General features: G+C 44.5%; 2 protein-coding genes across 11 annotated transcripts in view; one reads left to right on the forward strand and one right to left on the reverse strand.

Moving 5' to 3' along the window:
* The window catches only part of GMEB1 (glucocorticoid modulatory element binding protein 1), a 32,065-nt gene extending 22,753 nt beyond the window's left edge, over positions 1-9,312 (reverse strand). For 2 of the 7 annotated variants that reach the window (XM_061597204.1, XM_061597197.1), the window contains exons 1-4: positions 9,205-9,312; positions 3,898-4,064; positions 2,836-2,918; positions 2,049-2,173 (exon numbers count right to left, since the gene is read on the reverse strand). In XM_061597204.1, the coding sequence (XP_061453188.1) occupies positions 2,049-2,173; positions 2,836-2,918; positions 3,898-4,064; positions 9,205-9,261 (432 nt within the window). In that variant the 5' untranslated portion in view covers positions 9,262-9,312. The other 5 variants (XM_061597203.1, XM_061597199.1, XM_061597202.1 and 2 more) reach the window with 5 other exon arrangements.
* A 9,466-nt stretch (positions 9,313-18,778) lies between these two features.
* LOC133370913 (discoidin, CUB and LCCL domain-containing protein 1-like) overlaps positions 18,779-22,629 on the forward strand; it is a 66,314-nt gene continuing 62,463 nt past the window's right edge. For all 4 annotated transcript variants that reach the window (XM_061597813.1, XM_061597814.1, XM_061597817.1 and 1 more), the window contains exon 1: positions 18,779-18,947. In XM_061597813.1, coding sequence (XP_061453797.1) covers positions 18,860-18,947 — 88 coding nt within the window. In that variant the 5' untranslated portion in view covers positions 18,779-18,859. The remainder of the gene's footprint in view (positions 18,948-22,629) is intronic.

Consider the following 22,629-nt stretch of genomic DNA (forward strand, 5'->3'; position numbering starts at 1 on the left):
GCCATTTTTAGCAAGTCGGTGCCTGAGCATGTCCAACACCCGACAACAGTATTGGAGGCCTTAAGAAAAGCAGGCCTCACAATAAAAGCTAAGAAATGCCAGTTTGGACTAAAGGAAGTAATCTATTTAGGACATAAGGTGGGGAGTGGGAAAATCACCCCCTTATGGAGCAAGGTGGAGGCAATACAAGCGTGGCCGATCCCCTTAACCAAAAAACAAGTAAGGGCATTTCTGGGTGTGGCTGGATTTTATAGGAAGTTTGTGAGAAATTTTGGGGAAATAGCAACCCCCTTGCATGAATTAACAAAGAAGTGTTCTGAGCGTGTGGTATGGACGGATGAATGTCAGAAGGCTTTTGATCTACTGAAGCAAGCCTTGTGCCAAGGACCCATATTAATAGCACCAGAGTATGAGAAACCATTCATCGTGGCTACAGATGCGTCGGACCTCGCGCTGGGAGTCGTCTTGCTACAGGAGAGAGAAGGCACTAGACATCCAGTGGCGTACCTGAGTCGCAAGCTGACGCCGAGGGAGAAAAACTATTCGTCGGTCCAGAAGGAGTGCCTAGCGGTCGTGTGGGGACTGAACAAGTTGCGCCCATACGTGTGGGGACGAAGATTCACAGTGACTACGGATCATCGGGCCTTGTTATGGTTGCAGACTATGAAAAACCATAACACTATGCTGCAGAGGTGGTCCTGGGCCCTACAGGACTATCATGTGGACTTCCAGTTCATCAAAGGCAAGGACAATGTACTGGCTGATGGACTTTCCAGGCAAGTGGCTGGGACTGCAGTGACGTGACCAGACAGAGGAACAAAGAAAGACATTTTCCCCATAGAGACTTTTATTTGTTAACGCGACGTATAAATCCTGGAACAGGAATAATACTCTGCTGTTGTTTAAGGGGGGGGGGAAATGTGATGTTCCTATATTAATGTATATATGGTAAGTGTTGTTGTTTTAGAAGATACATGGTAAGTGGAGTGAAAGAGGGGGAGTGAATGGGCAGTAGAATGCGAGATGATTGGCTGAGTGTTTAAAATGGCTGAATGTATAAAAGGAAGAGTGAGAGTGGAATGGGGGGGAGAAGAGAAAGAGTGGATTGCTTGGTGGGGTTTAGAGAGTTGTTTACCAGGAGGGAGGTGGAGTTCGGATTAGTATTGAGTAAAACCATATGCTTATGTGCCTTAAGAAGAAATCTTGTTAATCTTGTTAGCTTTGTTATCTGTAATAAATACTTAATTTGGTTTACCAAAGGCCTGATCCTTGGATGGGGTTTCACAGACCAGAAGGGAAGGGAAGGTAATGACCAAGGCTGAAGGGGAACTGTAACAAATGGTGGCAGCGGTGAAGAGAATAACAATACCAGTATTCAGAGTCTCTGGGAATACTAGTATTGGGACGTTACTGGTGGTTGCCTAGCAGGGGGATCTGTTGAGATCTGTGCTAGAGCAGATAGGTAAACCATAAGAGAGTGCGGTCTGGACTGGTGGAGTCCCTGGTGGTGCCTAGAGACAGGCAGTAACCACGAGCAGGTAGGAACCTGACAGGGAGAGCCAGGGAAGGACGTATCACATGTGGTGTCAGTAGCGGTGGGATACGAACAACAGAGAATCCAGATACGAATACTAGAGAATCCAGAACAGTGGTGTGGCAAACAGAAATAACAAAACAAGATTTCTTGTGAGAGTGACTGGCAAAGAGTGTGTGGCAAAGAGTGAGTGAACTCAAACACCATGGCTGAATTGAGATTGAGGATGGAAGGTGCAGAGAAGGAAAAACAGAGGGAGTTGGAAATAACCCTCCCGTGGAAATTCCAGTAAAACAAGGAAAATAAAGGACAGAGAAGAGTGAACCTGTCAAAAACCAAGCTGCACAGAACAGAAAGAGGGAACCTGGCAAAGACAGCTTCACTATGCTGTTTGTTGTTGTTATGTGCCTTCAAGTCGATTACGACTTATGGCGACCCTATGAATCAGCGACCTCCAAGAGCATCTGTCATGAACCACCCTGCTCAGATCTTGTAAGTTCATCTATGCTGTTACCTTGACACATTTGACATTGATTCCCGGGCACACAAATTTCTTCCAGAGCAGGATGGCTTTAATCTCTCCACAGGTGATGGGGTAGGCAATCTCAATTTCCTCACTAGTTTCAATGGTGTTAGGGTCTGAGAAGCAGCAGAAAAATAAAGATCATCCTTCTAGAAAGCACACGTCATGTCTATAAAGATACGATGATTCCTTGTACGAAGGTCAGACCATTGGCTCACCTAGCCCAGTGACTGGCAATGCCTCTCTGAGAACTCACACAGACATTTTTCCCAGTTTGCTACCTGAGATCCTTATACTTAAAGATGCAGAGATTGCCTGAGACCTTCTGCATGCAAAGCATGTGCTCTACCAATGAGCTACAGTTTCTTCCTTATACGGAGAGAGACAAGCATGTCGCTCGCTTATCCAAATGCACCAAAACTATGGTCACACAAACCACAGAGAGTGTCACTCAAAGAGAACACTAGACTATGCTTTGATGCTAACTATACATAAAAACTTCTGATCTCCTCACCTTACACACAAAGGGGGAAGGGAGTGCATAAGGCCAAAGCCTGTTTGTCTTTTTGATAACCATGGCTTATAATTACATCTGAACTGAGCTCCTACCTACAATAACCAACATGGCTTGTAGAAAATCTGGTTTGAACTGGCTTTGGACAACCCAGCACTCTTGTAGTTACTATTGGGACATTGCCCCCATGAAAGCTGAAAAATATGCTACATGCAACTCAGCTGAAATGCTGTCAGTGCATCATATCACTGCTGAGGGACTCACCAATGCCTTCTTCAAGCTTGTGTATGGTGTGCGTTTCCACAGCCACTACAGCTGTACTGGTCTCAGAGCCCTCTTGATAAATCCTGTTGTAAAAGTACCCATCAATAAACATATTATGTGAAGTATGGAAAAGATTTTAGAGCCCTGCATGGCTTGAAACCAGGAAAGCTGAAAGAACACCTGCCTCCTTATCAGCCTGCCCAGATGCTGAGGTCATCATCTGAGGCCTTCCTCCATGAGCTCCAGCCACCAGAAGTGAGGGCCTTCTCATTGGTTGCAGCCTGTGTATGGGATTCTCCTCACAGGGAGGTTCTCATGAACCTACATGGCTACATTTTCAATACTGAGCAAAGACTTTTCATCTACCTAGGATTTTAATTATTATATTGTGATGGTTTTGTTGCCACCAGTTTTCATCTGCTGTTTTATGCTTTTCTATTTTGTTGCTTTCTTATTATTTTTGTAATTAATTGTACAAGCTGCCCTGAGAATATTTGATATTGAAGGACAGCATGGAATTTCAATAAATAAGATTCACTGCTCATTAGAAGGTTAAAAAAAATTAGCTCCCCACCAGTTTCATAAAGGACAAACACATTTTTTTAAAAATCAGGAAGAGTTATTTATTATTTGCAAACTCATATGCTCAACATTCAAACAGAAATCTTCAAATAAAATGGGAATAGTTTATAATCTAAGTTTCTCTTCCCATCTGATACCCCCAAATGCTACCCTAGGATGAAATCAGAACTACAGCTGCATGTCTTCTATCAGCCATGAAATGAATGCTCAAAATTGCATCCTCATAGCATAGCAAGTATTGACCTTACATTTTCAGGCTTATATTGGAACCATGAGGACTAGAAACCTCAACTGAAATATCCTCTTTTACACAACTGATAAATGATACAGGAACCCTGACTTTCTTTACGTCTACATTGTGAACTTTTATATGAACAATTCTAAATTACATCTGAACATCTCTAATTTCTGCATCCAATACTGAGCTCTGCAAAGAATGGTAAGAACACACCCAGCCCTGCTGATGGCTAGTCAACTTACCCTTGCTGCATTGGCTGCAGTTGTAGTATCACTTGAGTTTTGGTGTCTTCTGGGTTTCCTCCTTCATTTCCTTCAGTTGGCACAACCACCACATCCCCTACAGGAATGCTTACTTCAGCATTTGCCATTTGCTCACATGAAGTCCAAGAGGCTGGGTAACCAGTGTGCTGTAGTGGGCAAGAAATAACACAGTGACTTTAGCTTTCGGGGTTCTGAAAAAGGTACCTATGGGTTACTGCCTGTGGCCACAGAATGAAATGCAGATATTTCTAGCATGACTGTAACAACAATTTACAGGTGACCGCATGCACAGTATTTACAGTGACAGATCAGAGAAACCACATTTGTGCCCCTCTGGAACCTTCCCGATAGTCCTCTGATCTCTCTACCTTCCTGAAATAATCAGCTATATCTTATAGATCTCAGAAACTCTGGACAGGTTTTTATAATAACAATAACAATAATAATACAAGTATATCTAAAAACTGCAGATGGCATACATCATCTTACACAGAGGCATGCCTTTTTCTCTCAAATTGGAGTTGTATGGCCCGATCCAAAAGATGACAAGGCACCTGCACTTTTAACAGTTGTGTAGTGTTGGGAGTCAAGCACTGGTCTGTTAAGACTAGTAGTTGGAAAAATAAAGAAACTTAAAGTTTATTGCTACTAAGAAACATGCTGAAATAGCCATGGCACGCTGTTGAAATAGGTATATATATCTACCAAAAACTCTAACATGTAGAAGAGGGAATTTCAGCAGGTGTTGCTCTCATAACATCTATTAAAGGTCTATTAAAGGTGCAGCTGTCTTGTCCATGTTACTGTTACTGTTAAAGGTACAGGAACTCTATCCTGTCTTGCTTCTGACCACCATAAAAGAGAACACCCTTTCTTAAGATGATGCCTCCTATGACACATGTGTGCATCATCCAAAAACAAAGGAAAAATGCTTCTTGCTGCAGAGCTATTGCAAATTTATTCAATTGATTCATTGACTAAAGGCTGTAATCCTACAGTTCTTAGAACATGCATAACATTTCTCTCTCTGATTTCTTTAATTAAGTGACAGCCCTAGCAAAGAATGAAGCACACCACATGCTATACAGGGGAAAGACAGAAAGTAACACTCCTACGATTACTCCCACTCCCACAGAAGTATTCAAAACTATATTATGGGATAACTAAAACCTGGGAAACACATACAGCCCACTGAGCAGTTCAGGACTTGAGATATGATGCTTGGCTTTGCCTTCTCCCTCTCCCTTCTCTTAGTCACATCAAAGAGTTCAGCAGAAGGCAACATCAATACCCAAAACAAAAGGCCAAAAATGTATTATTTTTCTTGGATATCTGTGGTTTTATTGGGCTTTGAATTATATCACTTGTGCTGTTATAACCTGCCCTGGGACCTTAGGGTAAAAGGCAGGTAATAACTACTACTACTACTAGTAGTAGTAGTAGTAGCAGTAGTAGTAGCAGTAGTATTAATAATAATAATAATGCATTGATCTTCAACTAGTGGGTCAGGACCATACTGGGTCACAGCCTGAACTAAGGTGGGTCACAGCAACAACATTGCCATCATACATGGTAATTATTAGAAATTCTCATTTCCCAAAATGCATGTTTTGGCAAAAGGTGGGTGCCAATTTTGAAAGGTTGAAGATTACTGCTCTAGTGATCATGACTCAGGCTGGGGAAGGAGGAGGGTTTTGAGGGTCTTGTACTGAACAAAAAATGTATATGTAGCACTTTGGGTTTGGGAACCTTGGCCTTGACTGTTGACCTTCCAACATTTCACAAATGAAAACAGGGACATGTTTGTAATACCCGCCCCTTCTCATACTCAGGATAGCTGAACGCTGCCACCACCACCGCTCCACATGACTAAAGGATACACTCCATCTGCTTTATTAATTTCCTCTGCAATAAATAGCCTGTCCTCCCAACAACTTAAAAACTAAGATGGTGTTTTTTTCATTGGGTTGAAGTTCGTATTACAGAAATTAGATTACGATTCAAAATGTACTTTGGCACGTGTCATATGTGAAAAGGCAGGCTTTGCTCAGCATGATGTCTTAGTGTTCATGCATGTGCATTAGACACACGATGGATTCACCATTCCACATTCAGAGATTTTGGATGCAGTCACCTATGCACTTACTTCAGAGGCAGTCCCGCGGAAATCAATGGGACTTACTTCCAAGTAGACTTGTATAGGATTGCTTTGCACATTTCTAAAGACCCTGAAGACAACTCCAGGAACATTTTAATAAGGCATCACAAAAAGGTAAAAAGAACAGTAATTTTAGAGACAGGTTAAAAAAAATGGGACTGTCTCTGGTAAATAAAGATAGTCGTGTAACTTGGTTCATAATCATGGGAACTGTCTAGCCCAGTATTGTCTGCTCTGACTGGCAGAGGCTCTTCAAGCTCTTAGATAGAGGTTCCCCCCCCGTTACCTGCTACCATCTATTTTTAACTGGCAGTGCCAGGGTCTGAGCCTGGGACCTTCTACATTCAAAGCTCTAACACTGAGATACAGCCCTTGCTATGTTGCTCTTGTTGCAAGAAGAATTATCTCTTGAGCCCACATGCTTATTTATCTAGCTTGGTATGACATATCTTCAGAATGGCACAGAAATCAAAGCTAAAGGTGGTATTCAGTGCTAGTCCTACTCAGAGGAAACCCACTGAAGTTAATAGACATGGCTAATTTAGTTCATTAATTTCATTGGGTCTACTCTGGGTAGGACTTAGTTGAATACAACCCTACATTTTTATGCTAAGATCATAAGAGCCCTGCTGATTCTGACAAATGGTCCATCTAGTTTTCTATCGTATTTCCAATAATGGCCAAACTAGATGCCTCCAGGTTGCCCACAAGGAAGACATGAAGTCAACCGTTTTCTACTGCTGTGACTCCCTAGTAACTGAGACATACTGCCACTGAGCCTGGAGGCTGCATATAGCCATCATGTCTCATAGCCATTGACAGACATCTTCCATGAAGTCATGTGAGCTAGTGGCTGTCACCCCATATTGTGGCAATTAATTTCATAAATGAATAAGATACTTCACATTCTCCGTTAGACATAAGGGTGAATGAGTCAATCTGGAAGTTAATTTTCGACAACCAAATTCAGGACACAAACCCTGTATGATGCAAAAATAGTGTCAAGACTTCAGGATGAAATAATGATATATCTGTTTTGAGAATGTCTCTTGACCATCAAGGGTTATTCCTGAAGTTCTGACAGGAGTAAAATCTAGTCTTACAGCCTGGCACTATACATGCTTACTCAAAAGCAAAGGCTACTGCTTTCAAGAGGACTTAATCTAAAGGAAGTGAGCATAACACCTACAGCCTTATAGCCCAATCCTAAGCATGATGCTCAGAGGTAAGTCCTATTGCATGCAGTAAGGTTTATATCCAAGTAAGCATATATCAGACCACAGCTGTAGTTTTATATTAATTAAAAATATTAAATGTCATACAGGGCCATAGGTATTGACTATATTATGTTGGAAGACTCAGAAGGTCTAGCTGCTTTTTATTATGGGGAAAGGGTGTGCTTTAAATGTTGAACTAGTCCAGAGCGAAGTATTTCCACCTTTATTCTCAACCCCTTCTTCAACCCGAGTTAGCAATTTTTTATTTTTGCCTTCTCACAATTCTGTTTGGGTGAAGAAAAAGAAAGGCTTCCCCTCCCATCAATCTTACATTATCATACAGGCCATAAAACTGAAGAGACAATGAAATTATGAGACAGACACTCAAGGTACTAAGAAACAGGGCTTTTAAGGATCAGGATTCCAAGTGAAATGTTTCTTTTTGATAAATAGCGCATTCACCAGAGCTGCAATCTCCATCATGGTCAACTAAGCCATCACTTTGCACCAATTTGTATCCATGTGTCACTGGCATTAAAGAAAACATTGTGCACTTCAATTGTTTTTATTGGTATCTAATCCAGAATCATAACAACTCTGTTAACAAATATTTATAATTTACAAATGTCCTTGCTCTGTTTTTTTCCCCAGCCAGTTTTTTTACATTAGAACTATTATAGGCATGGGAGCTGAAGCAAGGAGAGTCCAAGGATGCTTTTTGAATATGTATTTTTATGTGCTTGTTATTTGAAGAACATTACAAATATATTTTCATATTTGCAGGTCTTACTGCTGGTTGTATTTGTTAAAGCTATGTAAGCCAGGGGCTACCACCATCACTACATCCAGCAAGTTCCATAAGCTGTTCATTATGGACTATGTTAAGCAAGCATTCCTTATCATGTACAGGAAGAGCATTTGTTTTAAACTGCTACTTGCTGTAACTAAAATAGTAATAACTGAGCCAGTACTATGAAGAGTTTACCATAATTTTATTCTATATTTTTGAAATGGCTTTTATTTTATAAATCCTTGGTTCTTTTGATCTCTGGCATTTCTCACTTTTACAGGGTTTCAATTCTTGTGGCACCTCTTTCTTTTTAAAAGCCTCAGGGCTTGCACAAATTCAGCATGTGAACCCACACACACACACAAAAAACCCGCATAGAGCTTCAAGTAATATGGTGGAACTTATTGTATTTCCACCCATCTTTGACCCTATCAAAGGCACTAGAGTCCCGTCAGAAAAATATAAAAGGTGGCAATTTCAGCAGTTGAAGTTTCCCACAGCCACACAAAATTGAAATTTGAATCGATATAGAAACCAGTTGAATTTCTGTTTGTCTTTGCACCTGCGAAAGGTGAAGCGGGCGGAAGGGTGTACAAAAGTGGCAAATTCCTAGCTGCTTCTCCCACCATTGGCTACTTCGCTTCTGACTAGAGCAATTCAAACCTATTCTTTTAAAAAATTCACCCCCTGCCCCGTAGCAAACTTTGCTGAGGGAATAAAACCCCTAAAGCATAGGTTCCGCTTCGCGCCCATTTTCCCTCCCCTCGAAGCCCCTCACAGGCCTTCAAGATGGGGAAAGAAAGTGGGTGGAGCTCCCCGGGGGAGAGGTGTGGCCTCTCCACTGCCCCGCCCCTCTCCCTCTCGCTCCAGGCCAGCGGACGACGCACCAGCAGCCTCCTCCTCTTTTCCCCCTCCCTCCACCTATCCACCTCCCCCCTCCCGCAGTGGCGCGGCGACGTCCGCTCTCCCGGCGCCGGCACGTACGGCGGCAGTGGCCGTGCGCACTCTAAGCGCAGCCCCCTCCCTCATCTCTACGCACTCTGCGTCCCGTCCTGGTCCCTCCCGGCTCCCGTAGCGCGGCGGCAGCCGCAACGTCGCCCTCTGTTCCCTCCCCCCCTTACCGTCTCCGAGCGGCCGAGTCCGGGGCTGTTGGGGGGATGGGAGGAAGGAGTGAGCATGCGCAGGAGTTACCACAACTCGGCCGCCAGCACTTCCGGCCGCCTCCTGCCTTAAAGGGGCCGCGGGCAATTAGTGTGTAGCTCCCCTCTCACGGAATGTGTATATAGTGGGCTTGGATTAAGTTTGTGAGGAAGAAGGGTTGGGTTTGCAGTTTCTGGGGAAATTGGTGGACAAAAGACATTTGGCTGTCTGAGGGCGGGGGTGGATCGCCCCACTTAGGTAGCTGCTGCTGTAATAGGGCCGCCACCATTATATGAATGCTTTTGCAATTATTGATTAATAATTCTTTTCGTTCAAAACAGCAAATAAAAAGTGAAAAAGAGATGATTATTATTTATTAAATTTATTAGTCGCCCATCTGGCTGGTTTACCAGCCACTCTGGGCGACGTACAACATAAAAACATATAATTCACATTAAAACCTTAAAATTCCAACAATAAGACTAAAACCTAACCAGCCCCAAAAGCCTGCCTTAAGCCATGTTTTCAAGGTCCGGTGGAAGCTCATCATGGTGGGGGCATGGTGGATGTCATTTGGGAGGGAGTTCCACAGAGTGGGTGCCACGATTGAAAAAGCCCTCTCCCAAATTTTTGTAGGGTGATGTATCATTGGTATGTGACTCCAGAGAAGTTGTCAAAAATGTATGGTAATGTTTCTAATGTATGTTGGAAATGTAAACGACAGGAAGGATCTTTCTATCATGTGTGGTGGTTGTGTAAACAGGCAGGATTGTTTTGGGCACAGATAGGTAGGATGATGCAGGGAATTTTAAAGATAAATATTCAGTCAAAGCCAGAATTTTTTTTATTGGGTTTTATGGATAAACAAAAGGAGAGGAGATATGGAAGAATAATATTGTATATGATCACGGCAGCAAGATTGCTGTATGCGTAGAAGTGGAAAATGGAATCGATACCAACAGTGGAGGAATGGCTATTGAAATTGGTGGACTTGGTTGAGATGGACAAATTGACATGTCTTATTAGAGAAAAAACGACAGATACATTTCTTAGGGAATGGAAGCCTCTTTTGGACTTTTTGTTGAAAGAAAAAAATGAAATGATGATAATGGGATTTGACGATTAATTAAGATAGACTTTGGAAAAAAGTGAATTTCGTATGTTTTAGGAGACAGGTTTGATATATATTATATACTTATAGCTGATCTGTAACAAATCGGAAATCAAGTTTTTCTTTTTCTTTTTCTTTTTTTGTTGTATTGTTTTTTTTTGTATTTGTTTTATAAAAATTTGAATAATAAAAAAATTATTATAAAAAGAAAAAGAAAAAGCCCTCTTCCTAGTTCTCACCAGTCTAGCTGTTTTAACTGGTGGGACGGAGAGAAGGTCTTTTGAGGCTGATCTTGTTGGGCGGCAACGTTTATGATGCTGGAGGCGCTCTTCCAGATATGAATAACATCCATAATGCATAATAAACTGAAAGTTTATTATTTTTCTTTAGAAAGCATTTTTATATCTGTCAGCTTACAGTGTGTCCAGTCACAATATTTTCTTGAAGAAAAAGAAAAGATCTCTGTGTTACCTTATAATATGGGGGAAAGTAACACAAGATTCATAAAACCTTATTGTGTACCTGTTGTATTACCCCCTTAAGGCTGCAGTCTGATGCAGGGATTATTTGGGAGTAAGAGCCCCTGAGACTCAGTGGGACTTACTCTCTGGTAAACATGTATAGGGAGTTGCTGCAATCCTAGGCACACCTAGGAAGTGTAACAGGCACAGTCTTGTGCAAGTATATTCCGAAGCAAGTCCCACAAAGTTTAGTGGGGCTTACTTGTGAGTAAGTGGGGTTAGGATTGCAGCCACTTTTCTGCAAATATAGGGTGATAGCCAACATTAGCCATACTCAGGGTAGGCCCATTGACATTGATAGACATGCTCCGTGCTGCACAAAACAAATGAAAAAGAAGTACCTAGATGTTAAATCCTTCTGAAGGCCAGAGATTGTATTTAGTAACACTAAACTAGATTCCAGACTGACTGGTTGATGGGTAATCTTGAAATACTCTCACCCAAAAGTCTTGCACTAGCCTACAGTCCCACCACATGTGCTGGTAGGTACCAACTGTATTGCAGTCCCTCAAGCACATGGGGAAACTGCCAGGCCGACATGCAGCCTCTTTACCCCTCCTTGTGTGCGAGCAAACTCATAATCCTTATTTTTTTATAATATTTATTATAATATAATATATAATATTTATTTTCTTTGTAAAGGTATATACTGCTTTCATAAAATAGGGTGTGTGCTACAATAGAGAAACATTCTAAAAGCCATCAAAGGTGTAGAACAGTCATTCAAATGACTGACTACTCAAGAAAACTTTAAGCAACTGCATATGCATGTCGGAAACTAAGGTGAATAACCATTTTATCCAAACAGAAAAACTGTGATTGCCAGTTCTAGAACAACCCAGGATCTTAAAGCTCCCATCATCCCTGACTGTTGGCCATGCTGACTAGGGCTCCTGGGTGTTGGGAGTCCAACAACATCTGGAGGGCCACAGGGTTCCGATCCCTTGTCTACTCATGTATGAGCCTGTCCATCAGTTAAGATCAGCGTTAGCTGATGGTCACACCCTTATGTTAGATCAGATTGGCAGGTACCAATGACGGTCTTTTCAGTAGTGGGAACAAAACTCTGGAATTTCCTCCCCTTGGAGATCTATCAGGCCACTTATAATGGCACTTTTTAGACCAGGGGAGCAGCTAGCCATGTGGTGCTCCCATTTGTTGTTAGACTCCCAGTTTCCATCAGGCCCAGCCAGCACAGCCAATAGTCAATAGTAGGAGTTGTCGTCCCAACGATAGCTGGAGGGCCACAGGTTTCCCATACCTGGTTTAGACATCTACCGAACGCTTTTCTGTTTCAGCAAGGCTTTGGTTTTTCAGCTTTTACTATTTGCCATGCTGGGCTTTTTAATCAGCTGTTTTGCATTTTGTTTTATTTGCTGCTGCTGTCTCAGTGTGTTTGTTTTATGATGGTTGCTATTGTTTATGTTTAAATGCCATACAGCTTTTAATCTTGAAAGCCACTTACTGTGCTTTGCTATGGCTTTGGACAGAGAAGCAGGGCAAAAATAATAAATTACATGATTCACATAGGAGAGAATGTCACTTTTAAAATGATGCTTGCGATGGCACATGCCTATGTCATTTGAGAACAAAGCAAGTTTCTAGCTTCAGAATGATCCTGTATAGTCCTATTTTTTATCCCTAAGCAAATGTACTGGACTAATCAACCAGAACTCATACAATTTAACAGTTAAGGTGTTTGGTGGAACTCACTCCTTCAGCTGGATCTATGCTGCTCTGTTCTAGTTGGAACACTCTACTTGTTTTGTATAATTGTAACTGTGTATTTGTTTTTTTATAACTCTGTGTTGTTGTAACCTGCCCTGGGACTTTATGATGAAGGGTGGGTAAGAAAGAAAGACAGACAGAGAGACAGACACAAACAAGCATTGTTTAACATCTGTTGGTTATGCTAGATTCTGCTTTGTCAACACCGGTGGAGGCTGGTCTATTAGCGCAAACAGGCCCCTGACCAAGCAACCTCAGTCTGTCCGTAGCAGACCAGTCCAGAGGTTGGCATTGGCTGTCAGCTTCTTCCATAGTCTCAGGGAACAGACACACTTGCAGTTGTGCTGGCCTCGGTGCGTCTCAGCTCTGTTTTCTGAAGACAAAGACACACGACATTAGTCAAACTCTGCCCCTTTTTTACTCCAAAACCTGGGGAAATGCAGCCCCAGTGCATTTCTCTGTGGTACCAGCTTGAAGCTGAAATCAAAACTGGTAGATCAACTCCTTGTCACTCCATGGTGTGTCCAATAAAAACCTTTTGCTGTAGGTTGGGCAGAGATAGTGATTGGCTCAACACTTTGCTGTGAGTGGTCCTAAAAGGTCTGAGATCAGCAGCGGGGAACAGAGATGTGCCCAGCCATGGGCAAATGTGTTTTAAACTGAAGCCAGAGAAAGCACTCTGGCTGCTTTTGAAGCAGCTAGTGTGTCTGCACGTGCTGCAGCCTCACTGTGTTACCTTGTAGAATCCAGTAAGGAGGTGGATGGGAACAAAATTAGAATCAGTTGAGTCTCCCTGTTGTCGGCTGTGGCTTCACCTACTGTTGGTCTCCCTGTCTTCTGCCCTACCAGTCCCACTGGGCACCAGCCACCACTGGTTTATGCTGAGACCCATTTGATCCTTTCTGTCCTACACTGTGAAGGATCACACTGCATAGCCCCAGCACATAGCCACGCCCCCTGGTTGCATGTTTGGTGGTCCTAAGAAAGACGCCTTCGCACATACAAATGTATGCAAGCAGAGCTCCTCCGTGTGAGAAGAGATCCCCAGGCCAATCAGGAATCCAGCTCACATAAAGGAGCTCTGCCCATTTACATCTGTAGGGCCTCTTCACATGGCCATCCAGCGCAGTCACCTTGTGACACTCTCACACATTCTTTCAAAGCATGAGGAAGTTCAAAGGAGACACGCACACACGGCTATACATGGTTTTCATCCAGGCCAAGGAAGTTGGTGCTGAGCTCAGTGTAGTGTACCACTTTTGGACATCTCCATATTTATCTGTGAAAAGTAAATCCTGCCTTTCCTCCTACAAGTTCAAGGCAACACACATGATTCCTTACCCCCCCCTTTTTTTTTATCCTCACAACAACCATGTGAGGTTGGTTAAGCCGAGAGTCTACTGATTGGCCCAAAGCCCTAGTCACTGGCTCAAAGTCACCCAGTGAGCTACATAGCTAAGTGGAGATTTGAACCTGGGTGTTCCAAGTCCTAGTCCAACATGAAGCAGAATGGAAATTTAAAAAAGAATCAAAAGAAAAAATAAAAGAACTTTGCATAGCTTACTTGTAGATGCTCCTTAGCCCCTGTTTTCTCAGGTATTTCCTGAGAATATCCTCAGGTATTTCCCTAAGATTTCTCTGCCAGTAGAGACAATGCTAACAGTCGCTATCACTTCTCTCAATATTATATGTGAAAAAGAGTTTCAACTAAAAACTGACATTGTGCACAATTAGAAAAGTCTAGTGCCACTGTCAATCCAGTTTCTAGCACTCTCTCATCTCCAGTTTAGGCTGCCGGTTGATCTGTAAATTATGAATACAGATATTTCAGAGTTCAACACAAACATTCTGTCTGCCCTAAATTACGCCACTGTGGTTGCTGCTGCTGAATAGCAAAAATTGATAAAGATTTTATGCATGATAAATGCAATATATCTGTTAAGATAATGCAAAAGCAAATGTGAATATAGGAAAGTTGTAAGATATATCAGTAGCAGTTATTATGCTGCATGTGGTCATCATCTCTGACTATTGGCCATGCTGGCTGGGGCTGATGGGAGCTGGTGCCCAACAGCATCTGGAGAGCCACAGGTTCCTCAGCCCTGTGCTAGGGAGATGTTTGGAATCCAAGAACTAAAATACATTCCGCACCACCACCACACAATGGAAGTGAAATTAAATGCAGCTCAGTACAAACCGTTTAGCTTTTCACCTGCAGCTCATTATTTCTTTCCAAGGTAGTCCTTGAGTTGTTGCTACTCTGCATGGAACAAGCATGTGTGTGCAGGTGTGTCTGTCTATGCTTATTATTTTACTCTAAGGAAGTGGTTCCCAAAGTGTGGTCCGCGATGGATTTACAGTTGAAGATAGCACATCCATGGCACTGAATGTTCATATTGATTTTTAATTGTATTTTAGTGCTTCTTTTATTTCTTGTATTTTATTGCTCAGCTGGTATAGCACAGTGGGGAGGAGAGCCTGGCTGGGAGTCCAGAGTCTGTGAGTTCAAATCCCCACTCATGTTTCCTGGGTGTCAAGGGCCAGCTAAAGATCACCCCCACAGAGAGTGGCTCAGGGGTTACGTGCCCTGCCACCTGTGCAGCCATGGGCAAGCTGCATAGTCCCAAGGAGCCCAGTTGCCCCCCAGCTGGCAGTTGTGGACAAGGAAGGGGCTGGCTTGTGCAGCTGTGGCAAGCTGAGCAGGCCCTAGCCAGCTGGGGAGGACTAGCCTCAGAGGGAGGCAATGGTTAACCCCCTCTGAATACCGCTTACCATGAAAACCCTATTCATACGGTAGCCGTAAGTCAGGATTGACTTGAAGGCAGTCCATTTCCTTTCCATTTTATTGGATTACAATTTAAATTCTGTGAAATGCGCTAACACACACTTTGAAGAATAAAAGAAGCAAGAAAAACACAACTGAAACTCATACAGAATCTACCACAGCACACTACAATTGCTACAACAGGCAGAAAAAAATATATACTTAGTGTTCTGCTAAGACCCTCAGCAATTTTCAAGTGGTCCCTAGAGGGAAATGTTTGGGAACAACTGATCTAAGGGATTTTTAACAAGACAAACGTTGTGACCACATGATGGCGGCAAAGGCCATCTGACATGCTGGGTGTCAGAACCAACCTCTGTTTACAGAAAAAGAGTGAATGATAAGTTTTAAAAGTTGTTGAAGTATGAGGCATTAAATGACAGGAATTTCTGGAAGCAGGTCCCTATTTTACAGTGATAGATGCCAGAGCCTGAATCATTTATTTTCCCTCCTTGTTTGCATCCCTCTCTTGCTGTGGTTCCACAGAGAGGCAGAGATATGTTAAAAGCAGACACAGATGCCACCCTAGTCAGAGGCAGCATGCTTCTGAAAACCAGTTGCCGGAAGCCTCAGGAGGGGAGAGTGTTCTTGCACTCGGGTCCTGCTTGCGGGCTTCCCCCAGGCACCTGGTTGGCCACTGTGAGAACAGGATGCTGGACTAGATGGGCCACTGGCCTGATCCAGCAGGCTCTTCTTATGTTCTTATGCCTGTAGTCTTTGGGATACAATTGAGCAGTGGAGACGGGTGGCTCCAATGTCAGCGGGGCAGTAAATCCACTCCAAGTTTTAGTCTGAACTTTCAAGGAGCTGTCCAAGATGCAAAAGCTCGGACTAAAAGTTCAGACTAAAACCCAGAGCAGATTCACTGCCCCATTGACATTGGAGCCACTAATCTCCACTGCAATTGAGGTTGCTTTTATTATTGATCTGAGAGCCAGTGTGGCGTAATGGTTAGAGTGTTGGACTATGACCTGGAAGGCCAGGGTTTGAATCCTCACACAGCCATGAAGCCCACTGGGTGACCTTGGGCCAGTCACCAACTCTCAGCCTCAGAGGAAGGCAATGGTAAACCTCCTCTGAATATCATTTACCATGAAAACCCTATTCATAGGGTCGCCATAAGTTGGGATCGACTTGAAGGCAGTCCATTTCCTTTTTATTATTGACCTACACAGTGATCAAATTGGTGATTTTTCTCTATCCCATTGTAGCCATTCAGATGCAGGGCTGGCACCAGCTGATGCCTGTCCTGCCTTCCCCCTGCCCCTTAATCCTCCCCCCACCAGCCCTGCAGTTGGAGCAGCACTTGCTTCATTTATTCTTCCCACCCGCCATCCATCCTGTTTGCATCCCTATAGCCCATGGGTAGAGAATCTGTTGCCCTCAGATACAGGACTCCAACTCCCATCAGACTCAGCCAGCATGGCCAATGGGCAAGAATGATGGGAGTTCTAGTTTAGCAACATCTGGGGAGCCACTGGTTCTCCACTCCTGCTTCATTTATTGATTTAACCAAATTTATATACTGCTTTACTGTAAACAAAACCCCTTAAGCAATTTGCAAAGAATATAAAATACACATTAAACATGTCAGTAAAAATCAAAGGAAAAAACAAGGTTATACAAAAGCAACATAAATAAAATCAATCAACTGTTTGATGTATGCTTTGAAATGTATACTTTCTATACATTCTATGCTAAAAATGCAAAAGCAAACTGAATAAAATCAACAGATGAAAGTATACATTCTATGCTAAAATGACAGGTTAAAATACACAACAACTTTGCAGGTCTGGGTGGCTTGCCTAAAGAGAAAAGATTTTAGCAGGCGCCAAAAGAATACCACAAAGGCGCCTGCCTGATGTCAATGGGCAGGGACTTCCAGAGAGTATGAACTGCCACACTAAAAGATTGGTTCCTTATGAGTGCAGAACTGACATGATGTGGCACTTGTTCTGCAGAGATCCAAGTGGTTGAGTGGGCATATATGGGATAAAGCAATCTTCCAAGTGAGTTGATCCCAAACTGTCAAGAGCTTTGTATACTAATAGTAACACCTTGAACTTGGTCCAGTACTTGGCTCTAACCACCTCTTCTGTCCAATTGTAGCACTAACTAACCATCTTGTCAGCACAAGCATTTACACTTGCATAACTGGACTTTCCCCATCTTTCCCTGGGGCCCTCCCCAAATCTGCTCTGGAGGGTTGCGGGAAAACCCAGAACAGTTTTAGAGGATGGGGGGAGAGGAGAGAGGGAGGAAGTCCTATTGTGCAAGCGCAGTACCTTGTGCTTACAGGACTGTTACTTTGTACTGCTTTGGATACAAGCCATTATTACAGGGACAGGGAGCTCTTGGCCCTCCAGATGTTGCTGGACTCAACTCCCATCAGCCCCAGCCAGCATGTTCAGTGGTCAGGACTGATGGGACTTGGAATCCAACAACACCTAAAGAGCACCCCACCCAACAAGAACAATTAAAAGTGCGTGATTATAGTTGTCCAGGGTCTAGGGGTGGTGGTCTTAGACCCAGCAATGTCCCTATGTCTCCAGCATCCTATGAGGCAATCAGCATGAAATGGGAGTGTATTTGTCACTGAGAAGAGTCTTCTAATATGCTTCCTCATCCTTTCCTGCTGATTCGAGCCAATCAGAGTGAAAGGAGGCGAGCCAGCCACTGAGAAGACTCTTCTCAGTAGCTAACACACTCTTTCCTTTCATGCATCTCGTAGGGGAGTCTATTGTTGTGGGAGAAGGCATTAATAAGGATCTCATTTGCAACCCAGCAGCAAAAAGGGAGGGGGAGGGGTTGTGGCTGTGACTATCATGAAGGGACCCTGCACTTCTGAATTTGCCATTCCACTACTGCAGTGGGACTCAAAAATTAAGGCAATGGTAAACCACCTCTGAATACCGTTTACCATGAAAACCCTACTCATAGGGTTGCCATAAGTCGGAATCGACTGGAAGGCTGTCCATTTTCACCACTGATAGCAATGTGGAAGCACGGGAAGCAAGCTGGAAGTCAGAGTCCATTGAGTTCAGAGGTGTGTTTGTGAAAGAGGAGTGGATGGGTGGGTGATGACAGAGAGAGAGAGAGAGAGAGACACTTTTGGACACAGATCTCTCCAGTTTTTCTTTGCACTCCTACCCCTCATAGTACGTGTGTGTATGTGGAGGGGGGTAACACCCCAAGCATCACACCCACCCAGGATTTTCCTGCCAGCTGGTGGGAACTTCTGCAAGCAGCCCTGTCCCCTCTTCCGTAATAGGACAGCTCGGGGGAGTCCCTGCCTGGCGATTGGCTCTTCCACGGGGCCAATCGAGAGGCGGGTCCCGGCTCGCTCCATCTCTGGTCTGCCCCGGCGCTTCTGGAGTCGCCGACAGCTGCGCGTGTGAGCGGCGGGGAGAGGCTGGCGAGCTTGCCGGCATCCTCGCCACTCCGTTTCGACGATGCGCCCTGGGCTCCGCGGCCCCGGGCTGCTCCAGCTGTTCCAGTTGTTGCAACGCCTGGATTTCTGGACGGTCAGCAGCCAGACGGGTAAGGAATTGCAGCAGCAGCAGCAGCGGAAGCCGAGCTGGGAAACTCCTGGGGATGGGAGCTAGGAGGAGAAGTTGAGTTCACACCGGCAGTGGTGCCACTAGGGCAGGACTTTGGGGCAGAGGTCTAGAAGCCCCGCTCAGCAGACTGGGCAGAAGGGTCTCTCCAATGCAGCAGGGCTGGCTTACCACATTTGACTGTGGGTGAAGTAATACCCTGTGCCATCTAAAAAAGGCCCCCTCCGAAAGCCTCTCTCTTAAGAAGAGAAGGATGTATCTGACTGAGTAGTAGGCCCATTGAAACAAATGAAGGTAAGTTCGTCATGGCCATTCCTTGCAGTGGGTCTACTCTGAGTAGGACTCGCCTTGGCTCCGACCCGGAGTCTCAAACCGAGGGTGCTGATGCTGTTTTGGGGCGGGATTCAACAGCACAGGGCAAATTCAGGTTGCTCAACTATAGGTGGTCGATGGTCTTTCATAACAAGTAACCTTGCTTCCCCCAAAAGATTGGACTTTATGTGATCAGGAAAGAGATGGAGGAGGGGAGATGCATTGGAAAGTGGGAGCTGATCCTTGCTTTGCTGCAACGTCTAACCTCCCTGCAAACAAATCAGAATGAAAGCACACTGAATAGCCAGAATTGTCTAATCTCCCAGCAAGCGAATCAGGTTGAATGTTCAACAAAGGGATCATCTGGAAGCAACCCAAGATGGCAAACCTGTGACCCTCCAGACATTACTGGACTACAACTGCCATTATTTATACATTCATTACATTTATATCCCACCTTTCCTCCAAGGACCTCAAGGTGATGTACATGGTTCTCCTCTTCCCAATTTTATCCCACGACAACCCTGTGAGGTGGCTTAGGTTGAAAGACAATGACTGGCTCAAGGTCACCCAGTGAGCTTCATGGCTGAGTGGGGATTCAGTGGTTAACCAATGCTATGTCAGCTGGGGCTGATGAGAGATGGAGTCCAGGAACAGCTGGAGGGCCACAGGTGTCCCATCCCTAGTTTAAAACTGCACCACTGTTTGGGGGGGGGGCAAGGAAAGGTCCAGGGAGGAGGAAGTACCCCACCCACAATTAGCTTGTCCCCCAACTCCCCATTGCTGGACTAGACCCATGATTATTGGAAGGAAATGATCTTTTTGCATGCTTAGTACAATCTGAATAATTAAAAACTGAAAATTAACGTTGCAGTTCCCTATGGGCTTACCTGGGAGTCAGTTTCATTGGACTCGAGGGGCTTACTTCTGAATAGACATACACAGGGTAAGAAGGCCGCAGTCATTCCTAAGCATGTTTTCTTGGATGCTTCCCCTTTCCAAATCATTATTAGGCAGAAGTGGCTGATGGCTCTGTGTCAGTGGGGCAGTGGAATCTGCACTGGGTTTTAGTCCAAACTTTCAATGAACTGTTCAAGGTGCTTCCACTGCCCACTAACATGGTGCCACCAGCTGCCACTGTTGTTAGGCTTAACTACAGAGAGAAATGTTTTAGGATGGGAGTGTAAATGTGAAATAAACCATACATTTTCTTTTTTGAAATCACTCATGTGGGACAAAGCGCCCCCTTCCTTAGAAATGCACTTTGCCCTGTCTGTGTCCACCCCTCAACATATTTCTGGAGCCACCACTGGTTGAGCTGCAAAGGAGAATCAGGGACGGAGAGGGGGGAGGGAGGGGGTTCTATGAGAATACTATTGCTGCAGTGCTGAAAGGTGCAGCTGAATGAAAAGGTTGCCATTTGCATCTAAGTATTCTCTTGCAGCACTCTCAAGACAGATCCTGCATGCCATCCCAAGAGGGACAAACTGATATGGATATATTTATTCAAGAGCATAAGAAGTTCCTGGTTGGATGAGATTAAAGGTTCATCTGGTCCAGCAGCTTGGTTCCGTCTATGGCAAGCCAGCCAGTGCCGGCTGGTGGCTCCATGTCAGTGGGGGAGTGGAATCTGCTCCGGGTTTTAGTTCAAACTTTCAAGGAGCTGTCCAAGGTGACCACCACCTCACTGACATGGAATCACTAGCCACCACTGAAGCCAGATATTTCTGGGAAGCCTGCTAGCAAGGCGTGAAGGCAACAATTTTCTCCCCCACCCAGCTACTGTTTCCCCACCTTCAGCAACAGGTATTTAAAGTATATAAGTAGAACCTGCAATAAAATGTTGCAGTGTGGCATGCTTCCTATCCACCATTTCCCACTTTTCCTTCCCAACCCTAGTCTTCAAGTATAGGAGGCACAGCGCTATGCACAGAGTGGTGGTCTTTAGATATCCAAAGAGTAGGTGGAGCAGAGGGCAGGATGTAAACCAATGGATGGAAATTGCAGAGCACCAGATTTTGCCCAGCCATAGTGTCAGCTTCAGGGCTGGGGGCTGGGCAGTAACGAAGCAGCCGGCAGTTAGCTTGGCAATAAATCAGTCAAAGCCAGGCAGATAACGGAGGCTGGCTGGCAGAAGAAAGGCTTGACAAGCTAACCAGTAGCAGTGTCCAAGAGCGTGGTCCAGGTAGGGAAGCAGAGTTCGGAAAGCCAGGGGTCCAGTCCAAAGGTCTAGAGGCTAGCAACGGCGTTACATGTGAGGGGTAACAACCGATGTTGTAGTCAGCAGTCTGCTGCAGCCATGAACTGCCTTTTATAACAGACTCCCTAAGCCAGGTCCTAAGCCCCTAAGCCCATGATTAGTCTCCCAGCTGCTCAGAGCTGCTTGTTCTTAAATGACCCGACCTCTTCCTTCGTTGCTGTGATACTCGCTGGCGTCTCCTTTCTGCAGGGGGGAGGGGAGCCTCCTGTTCATACCCAGAATCCGATTGAGGGGCTTCAGCCAGCTCCTGGACATTCTCCAGCTGCGGAAGAGCCAGAGTTGTGTCCTCAGGGGTTCCACTAGTTCCTTCTCTTGGGTCTACCAACTCTGCCTCTTCCTCCGAGTCGTCTGAAGGGGCCATGACACATAGGACGGATGTCCTAATGATATGAGCTGTTTAACAGTAGAGCAGATGGCCCAAGGTGGTGGACACTCCTTCATTGGATGTGGCTTAGGCAGAGGCTGGATGGCCATTCATCAGGGATGCCATAGTTGCATCCTACCAATGGAGACCAGTGGCTCTGATGTCAGTGTGGCAGTGAATCCACTCCAAGTTTTTGTCCGAACTGTCAATGAGCTTTCAGCACCTTGGACAGCACCTTGGACATTCAGACTAAAACCCAGAGTGGATTCACTGCCCCATTGACATCGGAGCCACCAGTCTCCACTGCATCCCACATTTTAGATCCTGCACAAGTCTATGTTTTTGGATATCCAGAAGGCATGGTTCAAGGTCAGTAACTTTTACCCACAGAGGAGGGTAAAAACCCAGAAATGGGATCATCATGTTAGACCAATGATCTTTACAGATGCATATCATCATCATAATGGGTTGTATCCATCTGAGGTCTACTCAGAGCAGACCCACTTAAATGAATGGACCTAAGGTAGTCATGTCCATTCACTTCAATGGGCCTACACTGAGTAGGACGAGTATTGGATACAACCAAATGTCACACACCTGGGTAAGTCGCTCCTCAGGTTCTGTTGTGCATTTTTAAATAGATCTTTCTATTCTCCCATAGATAGACAAATAAAAAATGGGCCAGGATTTAGTATAGCTCCATGAACTTAATGTTGGTAGCGCAAGGCC

This window comes from Rhineura floridana, chromosome 15 (genome assembly GCF_030035675.1).
Source record: "Rhineura floridana isolate rRhiFlo1 chromosome 15, rRhiFlo1.hap2, whole genome shotgun sequence".
Classification (NCBI taxonomy): Eukaryota; Metazoa; Chordata; class Lepidosauria; order Squamata; family Rhineuridae; genus Rhineura; species Rhineura floridana.